Source organism: Orcinus orca, chromosome 3, assembly GCF_937001465.1.
Source record: "Orcinus orca chromosome 3, mOrcOrc1.1, whole genome shotgun sequence".
Classification (NCBI taxonomy): domain Eukaryota; kingdom Metazoa; phylum Chordata; class Mammalia; order Artiodactyla; family Delphinidae; genus Orcinus; species Orcinus orca.
In genome coordinates this window covers 171,981,604-172,006,010 of record NC_064561.1, presented here as the reverse complement: position 1 = coordinate 172,006,010, position 24,407 = coordinate 171,981,604, and the positions used below count along the sequence as shown (strand labels likewise).

At 40.5% G+C, this 24,407-nt stretch overlaps 1 protein-coding gene across 1 annotated transcript in view; it reads left to right on the top strand.

The window, feature by feature from the left end:
* The window catches only part of FBXL7 (F-box and leucine rich repeat protein 7), a 417,504-nt gene that overhangs the window by 107,093 nt on the left and 286,004 nt on the right, over window positions 1-24,407 (top strand). The window contains exon 2 of the mRNA XM_004274480.3: window positions 7,839-7,928. Coding sequence (XP_004274528.1) covers window positions 7,839-7,928 — 90 coding nt within the window. The remainder of the gene's footprint in view (window positions 1-7,838; window positions 7,929-24,407) is intronic.

Here is a 24,407-nt window from a genome sequence, read left to right as displayed (position 1 = left end):
AAATAACAACGGAGTGTCTGACTCTCTTGTTTTAAACATCTGCATTTGCACAGTCAGCCTGGGCACTGGGAAAGAGAAGAGAGAAGAAACTTAGTGTTGCAATTTTATATATGAGGATTTTTATATTAGAAGAGACTTAAAATCCTATTCTAATAGGATCCCCATTTAATGAACATGCTCCTCTTCAGACATTGGGAAAACCTGTCACCTTCTAACAGAAAGCCTGAAGGAATCAATGATTGGAATCACATTCTCCTGCCAACATTCCCGGGTTAACAGTGTGCCCCAAGTGACCGAAATGATTGACCCACCAACTAATTTGTCCATACAGTGGTTCACGTTTACACGTGTGTATGTTCACCTGTTCACAGACAATGCTTACCAACTTCAGTGCGTTATTAGTCTTTGCTTGCTTTGGTATTTGTATATTTGATACCTAATTGTTTGTTCAATTGCCCTCATTTGGGCCTCTAGCCTCCACTTGGGAGGAAATTCAATAAAAAGCCAAATTTTACTGTACCAAATCCAGCAGGCACAGTTTGGATATGCTAACAACTCCTAATGAGGGTTTTGGCCATTGGTCAAATAAACAAACTTTCATGTAGCAGTTGGATCGAAAGCAGAATTGCCAACTCTGTTTATGCTTGAGGGATTTTTTACTGGATCTATAAGGCATGTAGAATTTATATGCGTATGTAATATTTACTTACTATTATATAATAGTAAAATAATAATTAGTGTTTTAAATTTCATTTCTTGTTTCCTGATACAAATTGAACTGTGATAAATGTGTCAATAGTAAACACTCATGGTGGACTCTGGCCGGGACCGGATGTGATTGAATGCTTTACAGCCCCTAGCTCATAGCAACCTCTCCCACGCTGAAAGGTGGCGGTACAGTTCCCCTATTCTTAGTAGAGAAAATAGGTAGTTGGTTTTGTTTGTTTGTTTGTTTTTATCCATGTTTTATGGATGAAGGCAGTGAAGCTTAGAGAGTTTGAGAGATCTTCTCCCGGGCATGGTGCATGGAATTGGTAAACATGGATTTTAAACTCCCGTGGGTCTGACATCGTGATGGACAGTTGTACGTGTCAGCTTGGCCAGGCTGTAGTACCCAGCTGTGGACTCAGACGCTAATCTAGGTGTTGCTGTGAAGGTGTTTTGTGAATGTGGTGAACACCTGCAATAGTTGACATTAAGGAGACTACTGTTGATGGTTACTGTCGACTGGACCGTGGGCCTTCAATCCAATCACTTGAAGGTCTTAAAAGCAAAATGTGAGATTTACTGGAAAAGAAGGAGTTCTGCCTTGAGGCTGCAGCATTAACTCCTTCCTGAGTTTCCATCCTGCTGGCCTGCCTACCCTACAGATTTCCAACTTGTCAGTTTCAACTATCCTGTGAGCCAATTCCTTTAAATCCCTCTCTGACTCTGTATCTATATATATTATATGTGTTGATATTATATATATATCTTACATATATGCATATATGAATAACCCTATATATATATATTTATAGAAATAATGCCATAATTTTCCCTGGTCATTACATGTATCCTGATAGGAGATATTTACACATCTCCTATCAGTTCTGTTTCTCTGGAGAAGGACATCAAAGCCTGGGCACCATGACACCCATTTGCAAAAAGTGAAAGAGGTTTCCATCTCCACATTACAGGAGATGAAACAAGATTCAGAGTTTGAGAGACGTGCTCATAGATACGCATGTGGCTTGGAGATGGTAGAGCTCAGGTTTGAAGCCAGAGACTCCAGAGATAGTGCTCGAAACACTCGAACCCAAATCACTCCAACTGCATGAGAAGTGGGCAGCTGTGATGGATCCAGGACAGGGCGGCTGATGTCTGTTAATCACTTGTATGTGTGACGGTCGCCGCGCTGAGCACTTTGCCTGGTCCTCCTGGGTTCTTGGTACAGCTTCCTGTGGAGGTCAAGGCATCGGTCAGAAGGAGAAGCTCCTGGCTGCTTCTCAGACCGTATGGCAGGTCTGAATCACCTGGAGGGCATGTGGAAACACAGGTGGCTGGGCCCTCCCCCACCCCCGCCCCGCTTCCCATTTAAGGGCAGGGGAGATGAAGCTCTGCCTTTTGTAGTGGAGCCGTCACAGAATCTGTAGATATATTTTGAAACCAGCGCACCTCAGTTCTTGCTGGTATTAGTGTTTTCTCAGGTCTGGCTGTGCTTCCCCTGCAGCCCTCCGTGGTGATCAGCTCTTGTTCTGGCTGTGGAAGCATCACATCCGCTAAGCGGACTCCCCTAGGCGGGTCCCCAGCAGACGCTCCTCTGCTTGGGGTCCTGTCGCTGCCACAAGGGATCCCAGGCGACTCCAGGAAGTCGCACCTCCGGAGCTCCCTGAGTCCAGCCAGATTACCCTGCAGCCTGACGTGGCCACGCGTCTGGTTGGTGCTGGGGTGTCTAAGGGCGATGATCTCCGGTGTGCTAATTATAGGGAGCGAGGTGACAGCACCCCTCTGTGCCCAGAGCTTCTCTTTATCTAACACACCGCCCCCTCTCTCAGAGGAAGCCCAGAGAGAGAAACAGGATGCAATCTGGGTATGTCTTACCTGTGCTTCCCTTTTGCCTGGTCCTTTCCAGTTATTTCCCTAGGCTGGGCTTCCTGCCCCATCTTCCCACCACCTCCCTCTGGTCTGGATTTCCCTTATATAAAACTCCAGGATCGAATCTGACAGGTCTGGCCCTTGACTTGCTAAAGGAGGTGAGATATGTTGGCAGTCCCTTCCTAAGACAATAACTTAGCTCACAGAAACATTGTCACACGACAGATGTGTTTTTGACTATTAGAAACCAAGTATCCCCTTGTTCTTTCCTTCTGAGTTCCTCCTGTGACAGTTCTTCTGTAAGTGCCCCCTCTCCTCCTGCCCACAACACACACACCTTTTCCCTTTCCACTTGAACTCACTGGGGAGATGGTTATGCTTCCAGAAGCAAGGCAGAAGAGAAGAGCATATTAATAGTATCCAAAATATGAAACCCACTATACTAAGATTTATTGAGTATTTTCTGAATGCGCTCTCCTAAGTGATATATCTGCATGATTTTATGTAATCTCACCCCACCCTGTTTATAGCTGAAAACACTAAAGCTTCGAGGGGTTTTATCATTTGCTCAATACTAGTAAGTGGCAAATCCAGGTATAAACCCCGGCCTCCTGACTCTAGATCCTACACCCTACCCACTTAAGTGTACGTGAAAGCTGGTTACAAGCTGTGAAACCAGATTTAATACAAGATTATATGTAGTCGATCCTCACTATTTGTGGATCCCATATTTGCAGATTTGCCTACTAGCTGAAATTTATTTGTAACCCCAGAAGGGGACTCACGATGCTTTCATGGTCATCCTCGGATGTGCACAGAGGGTGAAGAATTTGAGTGGCCGGGCGTGCAGGATCCCAGCTGAGGTTGAGCCAGGCTGACTTCTTGTTTCAGCTCTCATGCTGCAAGTAAGGGTCCTTATAGTCTCTGCAGCACCACGTGTTTCACATTTTTATGTTTTTATTGGTAAATTCACCATTTGAAATGTGTAGTGCTGAAGAGCTAGGTGTCTAGAGTTCCTAAGTGCAGGAAGGCTGTGATAGGCTTTACCTGTGTTAGGTCAGCTTCCTTTAGGCTTGAGTCGCAGTGCTGTCGGCCTTGAGTTCAATGTTAATGTATGAACAATATATATTAAGTAAGGTGTCTGTATTTTCTTTTCTTTTTTTAAAATGTTTTTATCTTATATTGGAGCATAGCTGATTAACAATGTTGTGTTAGTTTCAGGTGTACAGCAAATTGATTCAGTTATACATATACATGTATCTATTCTTTTTCACATTCTTTTCCCATTTAGGTTATTACAGAATACTGAGCAGAGTTCCGTGTGCTATACAGTAGGTCCTTGTTGGTTATCTAATTTAAATATAGCAGTGTGTACATGTCAATCCCAAACTCCAGGGTGTGTTTAAAAACACGCATAAAACAAGTTTACATATTGATGGGTTGACAAAAATGTGATCAGAGGCTCACAGACACCTCATCCTGTGTTTCCCCTCAGAGCAAGGATTCCCTGTTGTTAATTCAGTGTTTACAGAGACTTCATGGAACTTAACAAGAATGGACTGTATCGATCTCTCTGTTACCTTGCTTTCCTTAATTAGTTAATTCATTAAATACTCAGACATTTAAGAATGCTTTACTCATCAAAAGGCATACATTCTTAATGGAGGTGATATCACCCCCAAGGGGACAAAAGTTGGTTCTTGCGGTGGAGGGGAGTGAAAATCTTATTCTTTTTATATAAAAAGCATATATATATATAGATAGATAGATAGATAGATAGATAGATAGATAGATAGATATACACAGTACATAAGAAATCTGCAGTACAGCTGTGGTATTACAATTTCAGTTGGAGGGTGATAAGGAAAAATGTCTAAAAAAGTTTCCTTGGAGGGAGGGCAATCATGAAACAAAGGTTGAGACACACAGTTGTAGGGCACAGTGAATGATATGATGAAGCATCTAAAGTATTTACTAGACTATGCAGCACAGCATATGCGCTCAGTGTTAGCTGTTTATTAGAAAAATCATTAATAATAGTATTTGTTTCCCCAATCTTCTTCCCTTTCTTCATAGGCCAGCATTTCCTATACTGCAGATCATGGTCTTCTGAGGGATCTGCCCACACATTTTCAGATCTGTCTGAAAATTTCTCCTGAAATTTGTTGTTTTCTTTTGTGCTTTAATTTTTATGATGATCTTAAAGATGATGCTTGCATACCGGTCCTCTTTGTAGCAGAGTCCTCCCACAAGACTTCATTGCCCAAGTTTGCACCTGGCTTTTAAGGAGGGAGCTCTCCTTCAGTGGTTATAGGCCAGTAAGGGATAAAAGAAGAGCAGACTGAAAGCATGTGAATGATACAGTCAGAGCAAGTGAGGGCCAACTGACGTGCACCCTGTTGTAGCAGGAAGGACTCCCCAAGTTCAAGTGGGTGGAAGTGGTGGGCAGGGCGAGTCCCCAGAGGGCCGGGGTAGTGTGGACATGCCCAAACCAAGAGCCCATTGGCTTCAGGAGCCAGTGCTGTATTTACATTTTCAAGGGCAATGTCATCTCAGCAAAATAACATCATCTGCCAGGTTAAATTAATGCTGTTCATTTGAATTTTATGGGTTTTATTGTTTTCATGTCCAATTCGTTAGTTTGTTTTGGTCTTATTGTTGAATCAGATCTAAGGCAGATGGAGGTCATTTCTAGTTTTCCATTTGTGCATCACAAGTAACAATATAATAAAAATAATTTCTATAAGTTAGTGGTGCACAATAATTTTTTTTTTGCCACATTACAGTAGTATTTGCATGACTCAGGTTTGAGGAGCGACCATGGACTCGTAGAATCATAGACTATTTGAGCTGCTGGGAATCCCTTAGTCCAACCATCTCCCCTATCAGATGTCGACACTGAGAAGTGAATGTCCAAGGTCAGAGAACAAGGGAGCAGCAGACTGAGGTCAGAGACCAGGTTGACATACTTCTAACTAGGTACCAGGTCCAACATGTCAGCCCCCACCAAGGGTGAACCATGGCAGATAAATGGTGCTGCCTGACTCGTATAAATGCCACCACAAAGGCCTGACACATACTGATGGAGAGTTTCTGCACTGTCTGCTAACTCTGAGAGAGGAGGATGTGAAATAGGCAGAAGTGATGGGAATAACAGAATTGTTTCAGAGCCATAAGTTATAATGAGCAGTGGTGAGAAGCAACAGCCATTGAACTTCACTGCTCTGGTGATATCACCCATGAACTTGGATTGTTCCATTACTCTCAACATTAGCCAACAAAATCCTGAAGCTCTTTCAATTGAAGCCCATTTGTGCTTTTCTACTTTGTCCTTTTTATAGACTATAAACTCACTCTACCTAACTGGGGTGTGTACACTATGCTGGGAAGACTATTGGAAAACAGTGTTTCTCAGCTTAATGGAAGAGTTTAGATCATAACTTGTGGTGTGAAAAGAGTTCATCTGGGATGTAATTGGTTGGTGACTGTTTTAGTTTTCTATTGCTGCATAACAAATTACCATGAATTTAGCAGCAGCTTACCGCAAGATATCTATTATTTCACTGTTTCCTTGGGTCGCGATTCTGGGCTTGGATCAGCTGGGTCTTTTGTTCAGGATCTTGCAAAGCTGTAGTCAAAGTGTTGACCAGAGCTGCTTTCTCATGTGAGGTTGGGGTCTTCTTCCCTGCTCATGTGGGATTGGTAGAATTCATTTCTTGCAGCTGTAGAACTCATATTGGTTTGCTTCTTCAAGACCAGTAGGAAGGATCTCTCTCCTCTAGGCTCTTTAAAAGGGTTTACTTATGTATTTAGGTCAGGCCCACCCAGGATAATCACCCTTTTGATTAAAGTTAATGCTATAGGAAACTTAATTACATTGGCAAAATCCTCTCACCATTGCCATGTCCTGTTGCTTAGTGGCAAATTGCAAGTTCTATCCATACTCAAGGGGAGCAGGTTACCAAAGGCATGGACACTGGCTTAGCCTGTCCAGGTTGCTACAACAAAATACCATAGACTAGGTGGCTTATAACAACAGATATTTCATTCTCACAGTTTTGGAGGCTGAAAAGTTTGAGATCAAGGTGTCTAGTGAGGACCTGCTTCCTGGTTCGTAGACGGCCATATTTTCCCTGTGTCCTCATGGTAGAAGGGGCAAGGGAGCTCTCTGGGGTCTCTTCAATAAGGGCACTAATCCCATTGATGAGGGCTCCACCCTTATGACCTAATCACCTCCAAAGGCTAATCACCTCCTAATACCATGGCACTGGGGATTAGGTTTTAAGATATGAGTTTTAGGGAACATAAACATTCAGCCTGTAGCAGGTACCATGGGGATCATCTTAGAATGCTGTCCACCATGGTCATTGGCACTTCCCTCCTGAGGCAGTGAGTGTGGTTCATATTTGTAGACTTTCATGTGCATTTGCAGAATGTCTGCAATATTAATGTATATGTTCAAATTAAAATTTAGAAGAGTAGAAACTCAGTTGTGAGCTGAGGTGAGGTTATTTAGACCAGGGTTTCTCAACTTCAGCAGATTGATGTTCTGGGCTGCATAATTCTTTCTTATGAGGTGCCGTTGTATACGCTGTAAGATGTGGAGCAGCATCCCTGGCCTCTACCCACTAGAACCCAGTAGCACACCTTCCCCAGTTGTGACAATTAAAAATACCACCAGTCATTACCAGATGTCCACTTGAGGGAGAGGCACCCCCATTTGAGAAGTCCTGCATTAGAAAAACAAAGTGGGTTTTTTTTGGTTTTGTTTGTTTTAATGAAGAACCCATTAAAGCAGGGAATTTGTTTTTTAAGGTGATGCAGCTGTTTGGAGCCAGCAGGCTCTTGCTCCTTGGCTAATGCCTCATTCTTAGATTTGTCTTTAGCCTTTATTAGGAAACGTATAGTTTATAGTTGCAAAGAAAAACTTAATACTGTAGATGTGTTTCCCACATGGACTCTCTTATCCACATGTATGCCAAAACAAGATTATGTTATCATATTTGACTATGTTTTATAATCTTGTCTGAATTTATAGTCAAGCCATATTATAATAGGGCTTCAGTTCTACTATGACATGGGTCAGATATTTCCCAAAAGATATTTAATGCCTAAGGCAAGGAACCTAATGAACTCCTTTCTTGGTATTATGGCTTCTTTCTTGGAAACAAGTGATATGGCTTGGTAAGGGATGGAGTGGAAGGCACGGTCCAGTGCTGAAATTACAAAACTCAAAAGCTGCTCGTTCCTGTTTTCTCTAGGCAAAGGCAGCTCAAGCATCTCATCCGACGTGAGTTCAAGTACAGATCACACGCCGACCCAAGCCCAGAAGAATGTGGCTACCAGTGAAGGTAGGCATCTGCTCTTCATTATCTCTTGCCCTCTGGTCACAGTGCTGGCTGTGTTTGGAAGACACGTAAAAGGTGTGAGTTTCAGTTCTGTTCTACTGAGTGGAAGCATATGAGATTCTTAAATATGAGAAGGCCAAGGTTTTCCCAGGTTTCTTTTTTGTTGCATTGCTGTCACCATCTACTAAAGTTGTTTTGATGTGGTTTAAGGTAAATGCTGTTATTTTGTGAATATATAACAGGCTGACTTTTGGGAAGTGTTTATGAATGACATATCTTGTTTTTCAGTATGAAAAACATTATGATTGTAAAATCTTTATGCTGCAGTTGAAAGTTCCTGCAAGAACTTTCAAAATAGGCACACCTGGAATTCAGGATTTTGATAACGGGAAGGTCATAGTCATGGGATTTGTAGAACTTGAACTATTCCCACTGCCTGGGGAGTAGGAAAAGAGGTTTGTTTGATTCTTTCAAGAGTAAGTGAAAAGTCCTGCTTGTCAGAACAAAGATTGGTTGCACTGATATTCTTGATAAAGAATTTGACTATATGTAGTAGCACATGTTGGAATTTAATTGCTTCCCAATAGTTGAGAAGCTTTTCAGTTATTACTTACTCGTTTGAGTGTGGAAATCATTGTTTCTAATGTAGTTATTTAGTGGAAAGTTGACCCAATTATGGAATCGGCTCCTTTTATTTTAAGGTGAAACACATTTAAATGACTTCTTTTCTGAAGAAGAGTTCTTTCTAAACGCATTGTTGAATGAAGGGCCATGGAAGACGCGAACGCCGTTTATCATGAAAGACTTGTGAGGTGTCAGACGATTTTCTCACGACACTGTATAGAGCCTACTTTCCTAGTGTGCAGGGTGTTGTGGAAACACCATTTCCAGTCTTTGTTTCAGAGGCTTAGTTTCTGCTGCTTGTAATACCGGGAAACGCGCTCAGAGCCTGGTGTTGGTCATGTCAGTTGTTTGATTGCTCTTGATCTGCACTACAGGGTATGCATTAATGATGATGCTTTACTTCTGTTGTGTGTATCTTCTCTTTGGGTATTCTTTGACGTGGTGTGTTTCAAATAAGAATTATCTCCTCTGGGTTAATTATCCCCAGACTGACGGATAAATAGCTTTTACAACTGGATTGTATTCCCTTGTGTTTTGTGCCTTAGCGTTGTTTTTACCAGCATTCTGTGGCAAACAGATGGGGGTGTTCTCCTTAATGGAGTGAAGAATCAGGTAGCAATCCAGCTTTGTCAAGTTTGTGCCTGTTCATTCAAATATGGGGATTAGATCATTCTTGAAATTCAGTTAAGGTAATGTGCAAATCGGGTAAATTGATTTTTAGACCTTTGCTTTGATTCTTAAAAGCCAGAGTGGAAATCACTTCAATTTAATTGATTTATGATCTGCTCTAATCAGAAGTCTATGTTTTGTAAGATTATCACTTCTTTCCATCATTATTTTACAGTCACACTTGTCACAGTAATTTGTCTAATTTGAGTGGCTGTGAAAATAGAAAGTTAAAAGTATGTGAAATAATTCTTCCGGGTTTCCCTATCCGGATTTAAGTTCTCTTAATATTTTTTCTCCTTTTCAAAAATAGAAAATACAAAAATATATGAGCTCTGTTGCAAAGGTTGGGGGAAGGGGCCATGGGATTTCATGCATTTTAAAAATGTCTGGGGGCTTCCCTGGTGGCGCAGTGGTTGAGAGTCTGCCTGCCGATACAGGCGACACGGGTTCGTGCCCCGGTCCGGGAAGATACCACGTGCCACGGAGCGGCTGGGCCCCTGAGCCACGGCCGCTGAGCCTGCGCGTCTGGAGCCTGTGCTCCGCAACGGGAGAGGCCACAACAGTGAGAGGCCCGCGTACCGCAAAAAAAAAAAAAAAAAAAAAAAAAGTCTGCTTTTATGCTTCAAAAAAAAACTATATAACTATGAAGAAATTTTTCATTTTTGTTTTGCCATTTTCTTAGGAAGATCCTTTTGGTGTAGGCCCTGTCAATGTTTCATACATTTTGGTCACAGTGCATTTTCAGGAGAGAAAAATGGGAAAATGTGTGATGTTCATATGAAACAGAATTTTTAGCAACTGGGCTAAATTGATACGGAGTTTTTTCCGAACTCGTAAGTGGAAGAACCTCGTCGTTATGAAAGATGCTATCCATTTTTTGCTTATCTAAAAAAATTTTTAAAGAATGTGTTGTTTGGCTATTTATTTGCATGAATCCATTTTGCCACTGTTTTTCAATCAGTGAAAATTTTAAAATATTAAAAAATGAATTTGATGTGGGTATTAGTTACATTAAAATGTGTTTCAGGGTTGTTTGCCACAGAATGGTCTCATATTATGGGTCTAGTTTTTTCCAGATAGAAGCATAATAGACAGTGCTCAGTTTCTCAGTGCACAGGTGACAGAGCCCAGGTCCACCTCTCAGGACGAGCAGTCAGGACATCACATATTCTGACCTCCACAAGGTGGATTTACCTGATGGCATTAACGGTTCCTCCTACCGGAAAACACCTAGGTAACCACTGTATGCAACACACTGACAAAAAAAAAGAAAACAGAAGGTGGACACAGATTTCTTACACACGCTAAACAAGAGCACATTTAAAAATGCTTCTTTGATTCTCTTTCCACTGTTTTCTAGGACTATATTTAAACTTTGCTATTAAAGTTGCGTATTGGGTAAGTTGTGTGCCTGACTTTCTGGAAGCTGTATGATTATGGTTATTTTCTTCAGTTCTTTGACCTTCTTATGATTTTTTGCCTCTGAATTCCTGAGTATTGCCTTCAAGAAGCACAGGGAGGATCCTCAGTTTAAGGGTCTGCGTGATACTGAGTTCTAAACATGATATCTTTTGTGGAGGGTAATATTCAGTTTTCCTGCAGCTTTTGAAAACCATGACCATACCTGTAACAGCTGGGATGGAAGCATTTGGAGCAGTGTTGGACTTCTCCCTGATGGGCTGGATGAGGAGGTGTTGTATCAGCTCCCTGGGTGGTGTGTGTGTGTGTCTGTGTGTGTGCACATGTGTGCATTTGTGTCCAACCTCCACAGGGTAGCTGATGGCCCAGGCGCCATCTATAACTGGGAAACATGTGGGTAACCACTCTACGCAACGTATGCTGGGAAATAAACTGAGGACCCTGGGAGTGGAGGGAAGGGAAGGACATACAACATGCACTGGCCTGGGGATGGCAGCAGGAATGGTGATGAGCTGTCTTATGGGGGAGATGACAATGTTCTAAAATTGGATTGTGGTGATAGTTACACAGCTCAGTAAATTTACTAAAACTCATTGAACTTTACACATGAAAAAGGGTTTTGGGGGGGCCGCTGCCTGACCTTCAGACTTATATCTAAACCATCACAAACCATTCTTTTAATATGCTGCCTCCCAACTCTGAGAGGTGAGAGGCTGAGTCTTGGCCAGTACAAAGTGCAGGGCTGGAGGCTGGAAGCTTCTCCTGAGATGCTCTGGCCTTGGGGCCAGAACTGGCCTGAAAGCCATGATTACAAATCCCTGGACCAGGAGGGTTCATAGCCCAGCGTGTGGTACCCCGTCAGAGTTGACCTATTGTATGTGCATATTCTCCCATGAAGCTCTGGAAGGCGGGAGAGATTATAGACCCACAGATTTCCCAACCTTTTAATTAATTAATTAATTTTTTAGCTTTTCTTGGATAGTTGTTAACCTCAGCTCAGGTTTTAAACATGTTAGCATCACTCCAAGTCAGATTCTTTGCTAAGGGCTTATGTCTTTGCTGTCTATCTCAAATTGCAGCAATCCAAATTGCAGCGGACCCACCCATGATCCACTTTGGGTCATAAGGCTATTCCCCTAGGATGGTGGGCCCAGATGATGATACAATTTGATTTTAGTCCAAAAGAGAATGGCATTTTTTACCTGATGGTAGTGTTCTGTTCCAAAATCTCATGCAAAACTTTCATGAGTCTTAATTTGTGACTCTAAAGCCACACCCCTTTCAAGGAATTGGCAGCCTGCAGTGCTTTCTCTCTGATACGATATAGGCTTTCTTTAAGATCCATTATATTTCTTGTGACAGTTGAAGTTCCTGGTTTCCTGATACTGTAGGGGGTTTGGGTTCAAGTGTAGAAAGTTGGAGAACTTTCCATTTTCTCCCAACAAAATCTGCATTCCAACATCATACACCATAGCTTCATTCTTTCCAGTTGTATTACTATTCTTTCTCTTCCATTTTTTTCTGTCTTTCTCACCCACAGGGTGTTTTCTCTTGTACTGGAAAGAATGGCCTTTGACCTTCAGCTCTTTGAAAGTCATGTCCAGCTGTGAGCAGAATCGGCTGGATTAGGTTAGATCATGACGAAGCTTCCTAGAAATAAGAAGCTGAGCTTGGGCTTCTTTCGTGGAATGGGCGAGGGGGGGCATGAGGGTGTGGCTTTAATGGTGGCATCTCAACAACTCAGCCTTCTCTTGAGCTGGGGGAAAATGAAGTGGTTAGTTCAAAGGCCAAATGCAGTTGGCTGATGAAGAGTCAGCTTCACTCAGCTGCTCTTTAATCACATTCAAGTTTAGATACTGAACTCATGGACAACACAATTTATAGGTGTGATGGCTGTTTATACATGTTGGTTATCAAGCCGGACAGCCGTGGAATCGGAGAATTTTTAGAGCTACAAAAATTCTTGGCAATTTTCTGATCTACTGCAGTCATTCTACAAAGAAATTCCTGTGGCACAGAGGAGATTTGCTCAAGATTACACACCTAGCACATTGTCAAGCAGGAGTCTGACACAGTAATGTTTTGGTGAAAGATGGTCCAATTAGAAAAAAGCTCCGGACGCGCAGGCTCAGCGGCCATGGCTCACGGGCCCAGCCGCTCCGCGGCATGTGGGATCTTCCCGGACCGGGTCACGAACCCGTGTCCCCTGCATCGGCAGGCGGACTCTCAACCACTGCGCCACCAGGGAAGCCCAAGAAAAAAGCATAACCTTTCAAAAAGGCTTTTGCCTTTGGAGCGTGAAGCTATTTATCTCTCATTTGTGCACCTGATCTCTTGCTGCCTATTTTGAGCTGGTTGCAAAGCTGAAGCAGGCTGTTTGGAAGAGTTTGAGAAAGATTGTTGAGCCCCAAAGATCAGTCCTTCCAGTGGGAGGAGGGGAGCTGCTTCAAATGGCAAAAGGATCTCAACCTACTTGAGTAGATTCGCTTCCAGAGATGGAGACACTACCGTTGTCAGCTCAGGATTATAAAATAGCCTTTTAGTAGATTTGCATAACGTTGCTTTGTGAAATTGCCCATTTAATTAACTCCCTGAAAGAAGTTCATTTTAAAATGTTTCATCTGAAATGAGTTATTTAGGAAGAATTTGCGGTGATGTTCTTTCCGTGAACCTACAATCACCAGTTTATTTATACAGTCCTGGGTTCTCATGTTTTCGGTGCCCAAATGCGACCAATTCCAAATAGAGTTATTTTGAAAATGTCCAGGCATTTGGCTTTGCTTTTATTCTCTTTGTCTTATGTTATCTTTTTACTTCTTGAATGTACTCCTCAGACAAAAGTCACATGAATCACTCAGGAAGAGAAAGATGATGCTTTTAACTCAAGGTAGATTCTGTTTCCCAAAAAGCCTTTTTGACTATCCAACAAATTCAACAGACATTTCTCGGACACTTATTTCAGGCTCTTGCTAGTACTTTCATGAGTATTATTGCATTCATCTTTGTTTCATCGTCATACTTCTCTTGTGACGTAGGCATAAATGTTTCCATTTGGCAGATGAAAACAGGGAGACTGGGAAGAATCAGGGTGGCCCAAAGTCATGTAAAACTGCTGGGTAGCAAAGATAGGCTTTGAGTGCTGAGTGCTAAGATTTATTCTTAATGCTTGTTTTGTAATTGTCATGCAAAAAGTAATGAGAATTTCACACTAGTCATTGTTATAAGTTTATATCAAAGTATATTTTGAAAGTACTTATGAGAAGTACCTTTTCAAAAGCCAACTCATAATCATGTCTAGATGGCTGACATTCTGCATGGAAACACTTTTGTGTCCATGTATAGTCTAGAAAATGACTTCAAATCCTTAGTTATAGAAAGCAGAAGTCAAGATTCCAAGTTGCTTTTATACGGCACTGTTGAAGGCTTAGTTTTCTGGTTACCAGAACTGTGCCCTTAACAGACTGCACCAGACAGAGTTAGGGTTTGAAGCTGATATGTCAGTTAATCATGATATGGGGTCTATAGTGTATGTAATATAAAAGTACTGAATAGTTGTTTTGCTTGTTTTCCCTTTAAAACTGAGCGATGGAATTATTCTTAAATTGGAAATGCACACAAGTGGTAGATACCAATCTCAGACCATGTGCCTTGGAAGACTGGAAATGTACCTTGAAGCAGTCTATTACAGTTGAATGAAATTCTATCTATGACACAAGAGCAAATAGATAACATAGGAAGAGGAATATAAAGAACTGGAGAAAGAAAATGATGCTGAAGAAATCTCTTTTGAAATAGTTATAAAGGGACGACTTCCCTGGCGGTCCAATGGTTGACTCCGCGCTTTCACTGCAGGGGGCGCGTGTTCGCCCCTTGGACATGGAACTAAGATCTACATGCTGTGCGGCACAGATAAATAAATAAATAAAATAGTTATAAAATGACATTTATCCAAATTGGAAGGTAGGGTGGAGGACCTTATGGGGAGGAAGAGATTCCAAAATCAAAAACTGGTGTTTAGGAACTTTTATTCAGTATATGAGGAAGGTGATGACCGATTATTATAGAGCTTTGTTTTGCCTTTAAAAATTAAATTTTAAACTTAACTATCTCTAAAATTTCAGGATCATTTAGGAATGCTTTGCAAGGCTTTAGCTTTGAAGCTTAATGTGTTTTGGTAATTAAATTAGCACCTTACTGCCTCCTGATCAGATTTCCTTTGTGGTTGAAGCGACTGCTTAATTGTAACTTAGGTGACTTTTGAAAAGCTGTGCCCATTACATCTGGCGATTTGAACATTTTATAGATTCAATGTGCCCAATTTAATAAGGAAGTCACATTTGCCTCTGAGGGTTAGTTTAAGCAGAGGCAACCTCATCAACTCAATATCCAGAAAGTGGTTATGTGAGCCTAGAAATGTACATTGAAATGATAAATACCATCTCAGACTCAAGAAATAAGTTTAATTTCTTGAGGGAGTTATCTTCCCAAATGAATTATCCAGAATGGCAAAAATGTCATTTAAGAGTCTCAGAAGGAAATTACGTTTCTCTGTGAGTGTGTATATGTGGTGTGTCTGTGTGTGTGTGTGTTTAAGGACATTTTAAAGTAATACTTGAGACAGCCAGAGTTTCTCAGATCTTCAGTATTCTAATCTCATGTGCAAAATTCTATGTTTATTTCCTTCACCTACATCTTGTAACTTGTAAAAAAGCACTCAAATAATCAATACATTTCAAATATAGACATTCTGATTCATCTAAGTACAGCTAAGTGTGTTTGTAATAAAAGCTTGGATCATTCTTAAGATATCAGTAATTTCACTAGATGGAAATTTATAAAAGGATGTAATCTAGGTTCAAATACATTTGTTTAGGCACTGATTGGGGGCTACAAAATGTATGTTAGTCACAAACTGGTAGCACAGAGAATGATCCCTACCCTTCTTCTACCTGAAGAAGTTTCAAAACTAACTCTGGGTTTAATGGATTTAAGTGAGGCATCCAACCTGCAGCTCTTGAGTCTCCGTCATTCTCTAACGCCATAAACCATCATCCTTCACAATATTGCTAGTCGCTGTTTTGGTTCCCTGAGGAATTTGATTTTATGACAAGATCCACTGCTTCCAGAACTTTCACAATTACTGGGGGAAATAAACACCTATGAAACAGTTAAATAGTAGTTTGGGGTAGTATGGGATTGTGTCCCAACAAGTGATCTGAAGAAGTGCTATAGCTGGAGGAGTTGGGAAAGGCATCCTGGGAGCCCGGGACTTGGCTTTTGCTGTGTGGGTAGAAGGTGGAGGATGGAGAGGGTGATACAGCATGGCATGTTAGATTGTGACGAAAAATCCATTTGGGCTTACATGGGGGAAAGGGAGGCTTCCAAACAGACCTTTCTCTGGCAACATTGAATAAGGTCAAAAAGTGCGTTGAACGCCACTCTTTCACTAAAACGGTTAGTTACGGAGTGGCTGCACACTCTTTGTATTAGGTTTTCCGTGGATCCCATATAATTGGGGTTGTCAGTGACAAATAGGCTATCGTTCTGTGACACTGTACACCCACCATCTTTCTTTGGGTTCTTTGGAAGGTTTTACACTCAGTAACCAACTTCTGAGCTCATCTCAGGCAAAGAAAGAATATGGAGGAAGTTGGGAACCAACGTTTTAGGACAAATATCCTGATGTTGGAAATATTTGCCCTTTACAGTCATGGACAGAATCTGACCTTAAAACTCGGGTTAACATGTCTGTTTACTTCCTCTTTGACCAGGAAATAACTTCCTGAGGATAAACTAACTTCCTCAGGAAGTCCCTGACTTCCCAAGGCTGTTAGGCTGATTAATAAATGAGAGAAAAGCACTTGAGTTGTAAAGGACATTCCTTTACATTCTATGTATTCCAAAAAAATATAGAAAACTCACATTATGGAGGGAATAATATACAAGTAATTTAGAAATTCTTTGTGATCATTAAGAGGCGATTGAAGAATTGTTATAAGGATGTAGTCTGCGGGAAGCAGATAGTAATACAGTCAAAAATTATAAATATAACAGGGGAGTTTTCAGCTGTTTATAACCGCTACTGCCTTCCAGGGTGGGGTGAGGACATTTGTTCTTCCAAATAACTGCATGTGTTTGAGTGAGTTTCCCGATGTGGGCTTTAGAAAGCTAGATTCCTCTGCACAGTAGAGATTCTGAGCTTCAGAGGAAGGAGACACAGGGGGAATCCAGGGGAGGGAAGAGGGAGATGATGGGAAGAAGAAGAAATATTGGAACTGGGGAGATACTCCAATAACTTGTGGGTTAGTGGTGCCCAAAGTGACGCTGTCCTGCATCCCTGAAAATCGCTAGTCAGTCTTTACTAAACTCACAAAATTCTTGGAGGGAGGGAATTTCCTATAGAAATCAGTGATGGACTCACTTTTGAGACTGTTCTCTTGCCTTCATTGTAGTCACTCGCCTTACACAGATACAGCTAAAGCCAACTTCTAAAGAATCCATCAGCGAACACTCCCTTACCATTAACATTAGTCCAAATTTAAGTATTCTATTATGTTTATCTTCTGTTGTATATAACAGTATTTTATATAACTTATAGTGACTTATGCAACTTATATTACCTTTTCTCTTTTGACTCTAATTACAAACTCACTTTGTTCTGATTATTAATAAGTATTATTCTCTTTTTGATCTTTGGCTTTTCACAACTTCTGTGAAAAACCTTTAAGCATCTCCTTTGCCCTTCCAGCCCTGTCCTTCAGGCTATAAAACCATCCTTGCTTTCTGGCCACAAAAGAATGTCCATCCTATTTTCTTTTCTTCTGCCCAAGACACAGAATAAGTCATGCCCCAAAGAGTCTGGGGCCTTTTATTGGAGAAATATATTCAAGACAGAAATCTGGGAATCAAGCAAAGGGTTCCTGCTGCTGTGGGCTTACTTTGAGGAAAGTTAGAGCAGGGGTAAAAGTATTTCTTAAAGTCACAGTACACACTGATTTTACCAATTTATAGTATTTTATATTATAAATCATTGCTCTATACATATGTTCTTATAGTATGAAATTTCATTTGCTACTAAGATTTTTCTACTACTCAGCAGCCAAGCCTATCACCTTTGTTGGGCCTGCCCCATCAGATCTCCAGATATGCTCAGACATGCATGCACTGTAGCAGTGACAAGTAATAAGCTACAGCTCAGTCGAGATGTCTGCATAAGAATTTTGTATTGTTTCAATTCATACCTCCACGGTGTCCTTCCTGCACTAGCTTGAACTTCTTTGAGGAAAGAACTGTGTTTTATCCAGCTTTGTCTATATCCTGCAGCTACCACAGTATTTGACATGTAATAAACGTTTAATACATGTTTATTGAATGAATGACTGGGTTGTTAGTCAAGATTTTAAGGAGGAGTAGACCTCTTGATTAACTTTCCAACTATAGTCATAAAGACCGTACCGACAAAAGCTGTGCAGAACCGAAGTAATATGTGAGGAGCATAGTTACTTTTTAGAAAAAAGAGTAATGCTATTGCTTAGGGAAACTTGAGGCACATCCTGGGAATATTTGCTCTCAATGTGTTTTCAGCTGCCTTTTGTGTTAAAGCGACGAACAACTTTTTAGAGCAGAATGGGCATGTTGAAAGGAAGATAGAACAGAAAATATGTCTAGTTTCTATGTTTTCATATGCTTTACTGCTTTAAACCAAAAGGTTAAGTTGTCTGAATGCTAGCTCTATAAACAACCAGTTTCTCAGAGAAAATTTTTTAACATTTTAGATCAGCAAATGAAATAAACTTAGAAATCTAAGAATTCTAGGGCTATTCAGCACTCCTCCCTGTAACCTCAATTTTAAGGGACGGGGAAAATATGTTCTTTCCCCTCACCACCTTAATTTTATTAAATCCCTTTTTAATCTCTTTTAACCTCAGTACATTGAATTGTTTCAATTCTTCATTTACTGACATCTCAAAGTACCAAATTAGAGGCTGTGGTTCTTTAACTGATGAAATTGGAGAAGTAAATTTCATTTTATTGGCACAAAATATGGCTGAATTGGCCAGTTGACAAACGTGCTCTTATTCTCTGGGTTCACTGACTTGTTATGAAGAAAATGTTAGAAAAACCATTCCTAAAAAAGAAAACAATATTATTCTTTACTTTTTTAAAAAGAATTATCCTAGAACCAACCTTGACCTCAGATTATCTTTTGCCAGCTATGTTCTATTTCCTAGAAACTAGGAAACTATAAAGTTCAGATGTTTTGTCTCGCTGGATTGGAACTGGTCAGGATGGAGATTGGGAAGTGAATTCATCCAATCGCAGAGATTTACAGAGCTAAATTCTGGTTAATGGATGTATGTGGAAAATGAAGTTGGAGATTGAACTCTTCATTTAATCTGAATGAGAGGGGAAAAAAAACCTGTACAACAAAAATTTTGTGATTTTGTAACTCCCCATATATATGTGACCCAAGTTACGTAGCTTTAATTTTCTTCTCTGTGAACCAGGAATAATAATATTATCTACTTCATGTGTTGGTCATGCGGATTGAATTTACACATTATATTCATGGGCTTCCCTGGTGGCGCAGTGGTTGAGAGTCCGCCTGACCATGCAGGGGACACGGGTTCGTGCCCCGGTCCGGGAAGATCCCACATGCCGCGGAGTGGCTGGGCCCGTGAGACATGGCCACTAAGCCTGCGCGTCTGGAGCCTGTGCTCCACAACGGGAGAGGCCCGCGTACCGCAAAAAAAAAAAAAAAAAAAAAATTAATATTCAGTGTGAGTCCCTCTGCATATTAGCTGGTTTCGCTTCATCAGCTTAATCACAGTCACTTTACGTAAGTTCCATATCCAACCTTGTTCTGGGACAGGAGGACTTAGTATGGAAAAGTCTCCCCTAAATGAATTCATCATAATTATTATGAAAATCCCCATACGATTTTAAAAATATATATATTTATTTTTTGGCTGCATCAGGTCTTAGTTGTGGCACGCGGGCTCTTTCGTTGCGGTGTGCGGGCTCTTTCTTGCAGTGTGTGGGCTTCTCTCCAGTTGTGACACGCAAGCTCATTAGTTGTGGCACGTGGGCTTAGTTGCCTCGCGGCATGTGGGATCCTAGTTGCCCCACCGGGGATCGAACCGACGTCCTCTGCGTTCGGAACCACTGGACCACCAGGGAAGTCCCCCAATATGATTTTAATTTTGAAACTTGACCAAATTCTACTTTCTTAACCTAGAAGAAAAAATCCAACATCTATACGTACCTAACCATATGTGCATGATGAATTCAGTTCAATTACATATGTATCACAGTATGGATGTTGAATTACTTATATGTGGAACTCATTCGTTGAATTAATACATGTGCATGTAAGAATATCCAAGAAAAATTTTGGAAACGCGTAATGAAAGTACCATTTCCTTAGTGTCACGAAAATATATTCTGCATTTACAGATATTTACGAAGTGTGGTATGGTGGAGCTTGGTGTAATGGAACAGAGAGCTTAAGGTAGATTGAGTTATCTATGGCCATTTAGGATATGATAAAGATGGCATTATAGTTGGATAAGAGAGATAAGCCTTGTCAGTATTCCTAACAGGAAAATCAGCTTCTCATTTTAAAAAAAGGAACATGGAGAACCTAAGTTGTTCCTGATGCCAAAATAAATTCTTGATGGATGAAAGATTTAAATGTTCAAATTATATATAGATGACTTCTTTTATGATCGTGGGGTAGAAGAACCTTTCAAAGCATAAAAACAGAAGTTGTCATAAAGCTAAAGGAGACCACCGGCACATTCATGGGGTAATTCATGCCGTATGGGGTAGAAAATATCTTGATATTGTTCAAAATATTTATCTTTCTATTAAGCTAAGTTCATCGCAGGTTTCTTTTTTATTGCTGGACTTCTCAGAGCTTTTGATGTGTTAGTCTATGTTGTTAACCTTCACGTAGCATATTTTATTTCTCGAACTTCTTTTATTATACCTCACAATCAGAAAACACTGATACACGTGAATCGAGAGCCTTAAAAAATGTATACGTACTTTGATCTAGGAATTTCACACTAGGAAATTACCTTACAAGTCTGAGTTTTATTTGTAGTTCTAGTTTCTTAACTTTTATAATATAAACATGTTGGTAAAATATTTTATTGAGACATTTGTATGTAAAAGTCCTGTTAAGCTATTAAAAACATGTTAGCAAACAATGTTTAATGATGTAAGAAAACATTTATGAAGAATGCAGATTATGAAGCATCATTTCTTATGTGATCCCAATTGTCCTTAGGATCATATTCGTAAAGGAAAACGAGTGAGGGGACATATTTCAAGGTACCATCAAGGGTTATCACTGAGAATCAGAGATTACATACTATACCATTTTATGTAAGGGACTTGAGCATCCGTAAATTCTGGTATATGTGGGGACTCCTGGAACCAATCTCCTGCAGATACTGAGTGACAACTAGATTTCTTTTTTGTGTTTTCCAGTATTGTCCAACTTTTCCACGTTAAAGAGGCAATTTATAGAAAATTCAATTTGATTCTTTTTCTGTAAGGGTGTGAATGTCTCTTTGGTCAGTTTTTTCTTGTTTTGGAATTTTGCTGAATGTGATATGATCAAAAATTCAGTTCTTTGATTTTTTTCACTGTTGGTTAATATTTTTGGGTAAAGGTCAACCTTGCTATTTTTTTCCTCCCTGATGCTCAAATATGCATTCAGCCCCCATCTAGGCAGCCATCACTTGCTTTCATGGACATTTTGTAATAAGTTTTAAAAGAATTTTCTATTCTTAAAACTTCTTTCCATTAGTTGAACACACTTCTAACAGTTTTTCTTCTTTATTTACATTTACAAACTAAGGCTCCAATACATTATTTTTTTTTGATGATGTGTTAATGTAGGGTTTGTTTTGAATTTTATTTTATTATTTATACAGCAGGTTCTTATTAGTTATCTATTTTAAACATATTCGTGTATACATGTCAATCCCAATCTCCCAGTTCATCACATCACCCCCCCGACCCCCCCGCTTTCCCCTGTTGGTGTCCATATGTTTGTTCTCTACATCTGTGTCTCTATTTCTGCCCTGCAAACCGGTTCTTCTGTACCATTTCTCTAGATTCCACATACATGCATTAATATACGATATTTGTTTTTCTCATTCTGATTTACTTCACTCTGTATGACAGCCTCTAGGTACATCCACATCTCTACAAATGACCCAATTTCGTTCCTTTTTATGGCTGAGTAATATTCCATTGTATATATGTACCACATCTTCTTTATCCATTCATCTGTCGATGGGCATTTAGGTTGCTTCCATGACCTGGCTATTGTAAACAGTGCTGCAATGAACATTGGGGTGCATGTGTCTTTTTGAATTATGGTTTTCTCAGGGTATATGCCTGGTAGTGGGATTGCTGGGTCATATGGTAATTCTATTTTTAGTTTTTTAAGGAACCTCCATACTGTTCTCCATAGTGACTGTATCAATTTACATTCCCACCAACAGTGCAAGGTTCCCTTTCTCCACACCCTCTCCAGCATTTGTTGTTTATAGATTTTCTGATGATGCCCATTCTAACTGGTATGAGGTGATACCTCATTGTAGTTTTGATTTGCATTTCTCTATTAATTAGTGAAGTTAAGCAGCTTTTCATGTGCTTCTTGGCCATCTGTATGTCTTCTTTAGAGAAATGTCTATTTAGGTCTCCTGCCCATTTTTGGATTGGGTTGTTTGTTTTTTTAATATTGAGCTGCATGAACTGTTTATATATTATTTTGGAGATTAATCCTTTGTCCATTGATTCATTTGCAAATATTTTCTCCCATTCTGAGGGTTGTCTTTTTGTCTTGCTTATAGTTTCCTTTGCTCCAATACATTTTTTATATTCTAATTCATTCGGTATTCATTTACATCGAATATTTACAGAATGCCAGGTATTGCACATGCAGAAATGGGGATTCTTTGGTGAGCCAAATAGACCTCACCTTCTGGAACTTTTCATCTTGTAGGGACTCAGATATTATATAATCTCAGAAATAAATTACATGGTACATGCTGAGAATATATTCTTCAGTACATGCCTAAGTAAAAATTTAAGCTGAGGGTCTGAATGATGAACAGGAACTAGCAAGGTAAAGATTTGTTTGAACATAGGTAGGCGGGGAGGTGTGATGGCAGGGAGAGTTGCGTTCTGGTTGTCTGTTATCGTGTAACAAACTACCCTAACACTTACTGCATTTATTTCCTGTTGCTCTTGTAACAAATCACCACTAAACCTATTATCTTACAGTCGTGGAGGTCAGAAGCCCTACATGAGTCTCAAGAGGACTAAAATCAAGGTGTTGGCAGGGAGGTGTTTCTTCCAGAATCTCTAGGGGAGAATCCACTCCATGTTTTTTCCAGCTTCGTTCATGGCCTCTTCCTTCATCTTCAAAGCCAGCATCATAACATCTTCAAATTTCCCTCTGTCTCTCTCTGTCCCTCTGACTCTGATCCTTCAGCTTCTCTCTTATGAGGACCTTTGTGATGACTTTGGATCCACCTGGATAAACCAGGATAATCATACCATCTCTAGATCTTAATCACGTCTGCAAAGTCCTTTTTACCATGTAAAGTAACATGTTCAAGGTTCTGGGGATTAGGATGTGGACATCTCTGGGGAAGTCATTGCTCTGCTTTTACATTTATTTACTTCAAACAACAGCCATTGTATTTCACAGTTTTATATAGAGGTTTTTTAAAAAATTATTTATTTTATTTATTTATTTTTGGCTGTGTTGGGTCTTCGTTGCTGTGTGCAGGCTTTCTCTAGTTGCAGTGAGCGGGGGCTACTCTTCGTTGCGGTGCACGGGCTTCTCATTGTGGTGGCTTCTCTTGCTGTGGAGCACGGGTCTCTAGGCATGCGGACTTCAGTAGTTGTGGCTCGTGGGCTCTAGAGCGCAGGCTCAGTAGTTGTGGTGCACGAGCTTAGTTGTTCCGCAGCATGTGGGATCTTCCTGGACCAGGGCTCGAACCTGTGTCCCCTGCATTGGCAGGTGGATTCTTAACCACTACGCCACCAGGGAAGCCCTATTTCACAGGGTTTCTTTTCCCCAATCAGACATTTGGACGGGGCTCGACTGTAATTGTTTTGCTCCATGTGGCATGGACTGAGGTCACTGGTGGTATTCAGCTGGTGAATAGGCTAGTCTAGACGGTAAACAATGTGTGCCCAAACTTTGCCTAGGATGGCTAGACTGTCAGTTGGAGAGCCTACAGCTGACCTCTCTAGCAGGATGGTTTCAGGGTAACCAGACTCCTTATGTGGCTGTTCAGGGTTCCAGAGTCTTTCAAGAGACAGGAGTGGAAGCTGCCAGTTTAAGTTCTGGGCTCAGAAATAACACAGCATTTATTCTGCCATATTCTGTTAGTCACAGTGGTCACAGAGTCATCTGGATTTGAAGGTAGGGGCATTGACTCTACCACTACATGGGATGAATGTTGATGTATTTGCAGTCATTTATATATATATATATATATATATATATTTATATATGTATTTTTAAAATATAAATTTATTTATTTATTTATTTTTGGCTGTGTTGGGTCTTCATTTCTGCACACGGGGTTTCTCTAGTTGCAGTGAGCGGGGACTACTCTTTGTTGCGGTGTGCGGACTTCTCATTGCGGTGGTTTCTTTTGTTGCAGAGCACAGGCTCTAGGTGCACAGGCTTCAGTAGTTGTGGCACACAGGCTCAGTAGTTGTGGTGCATGG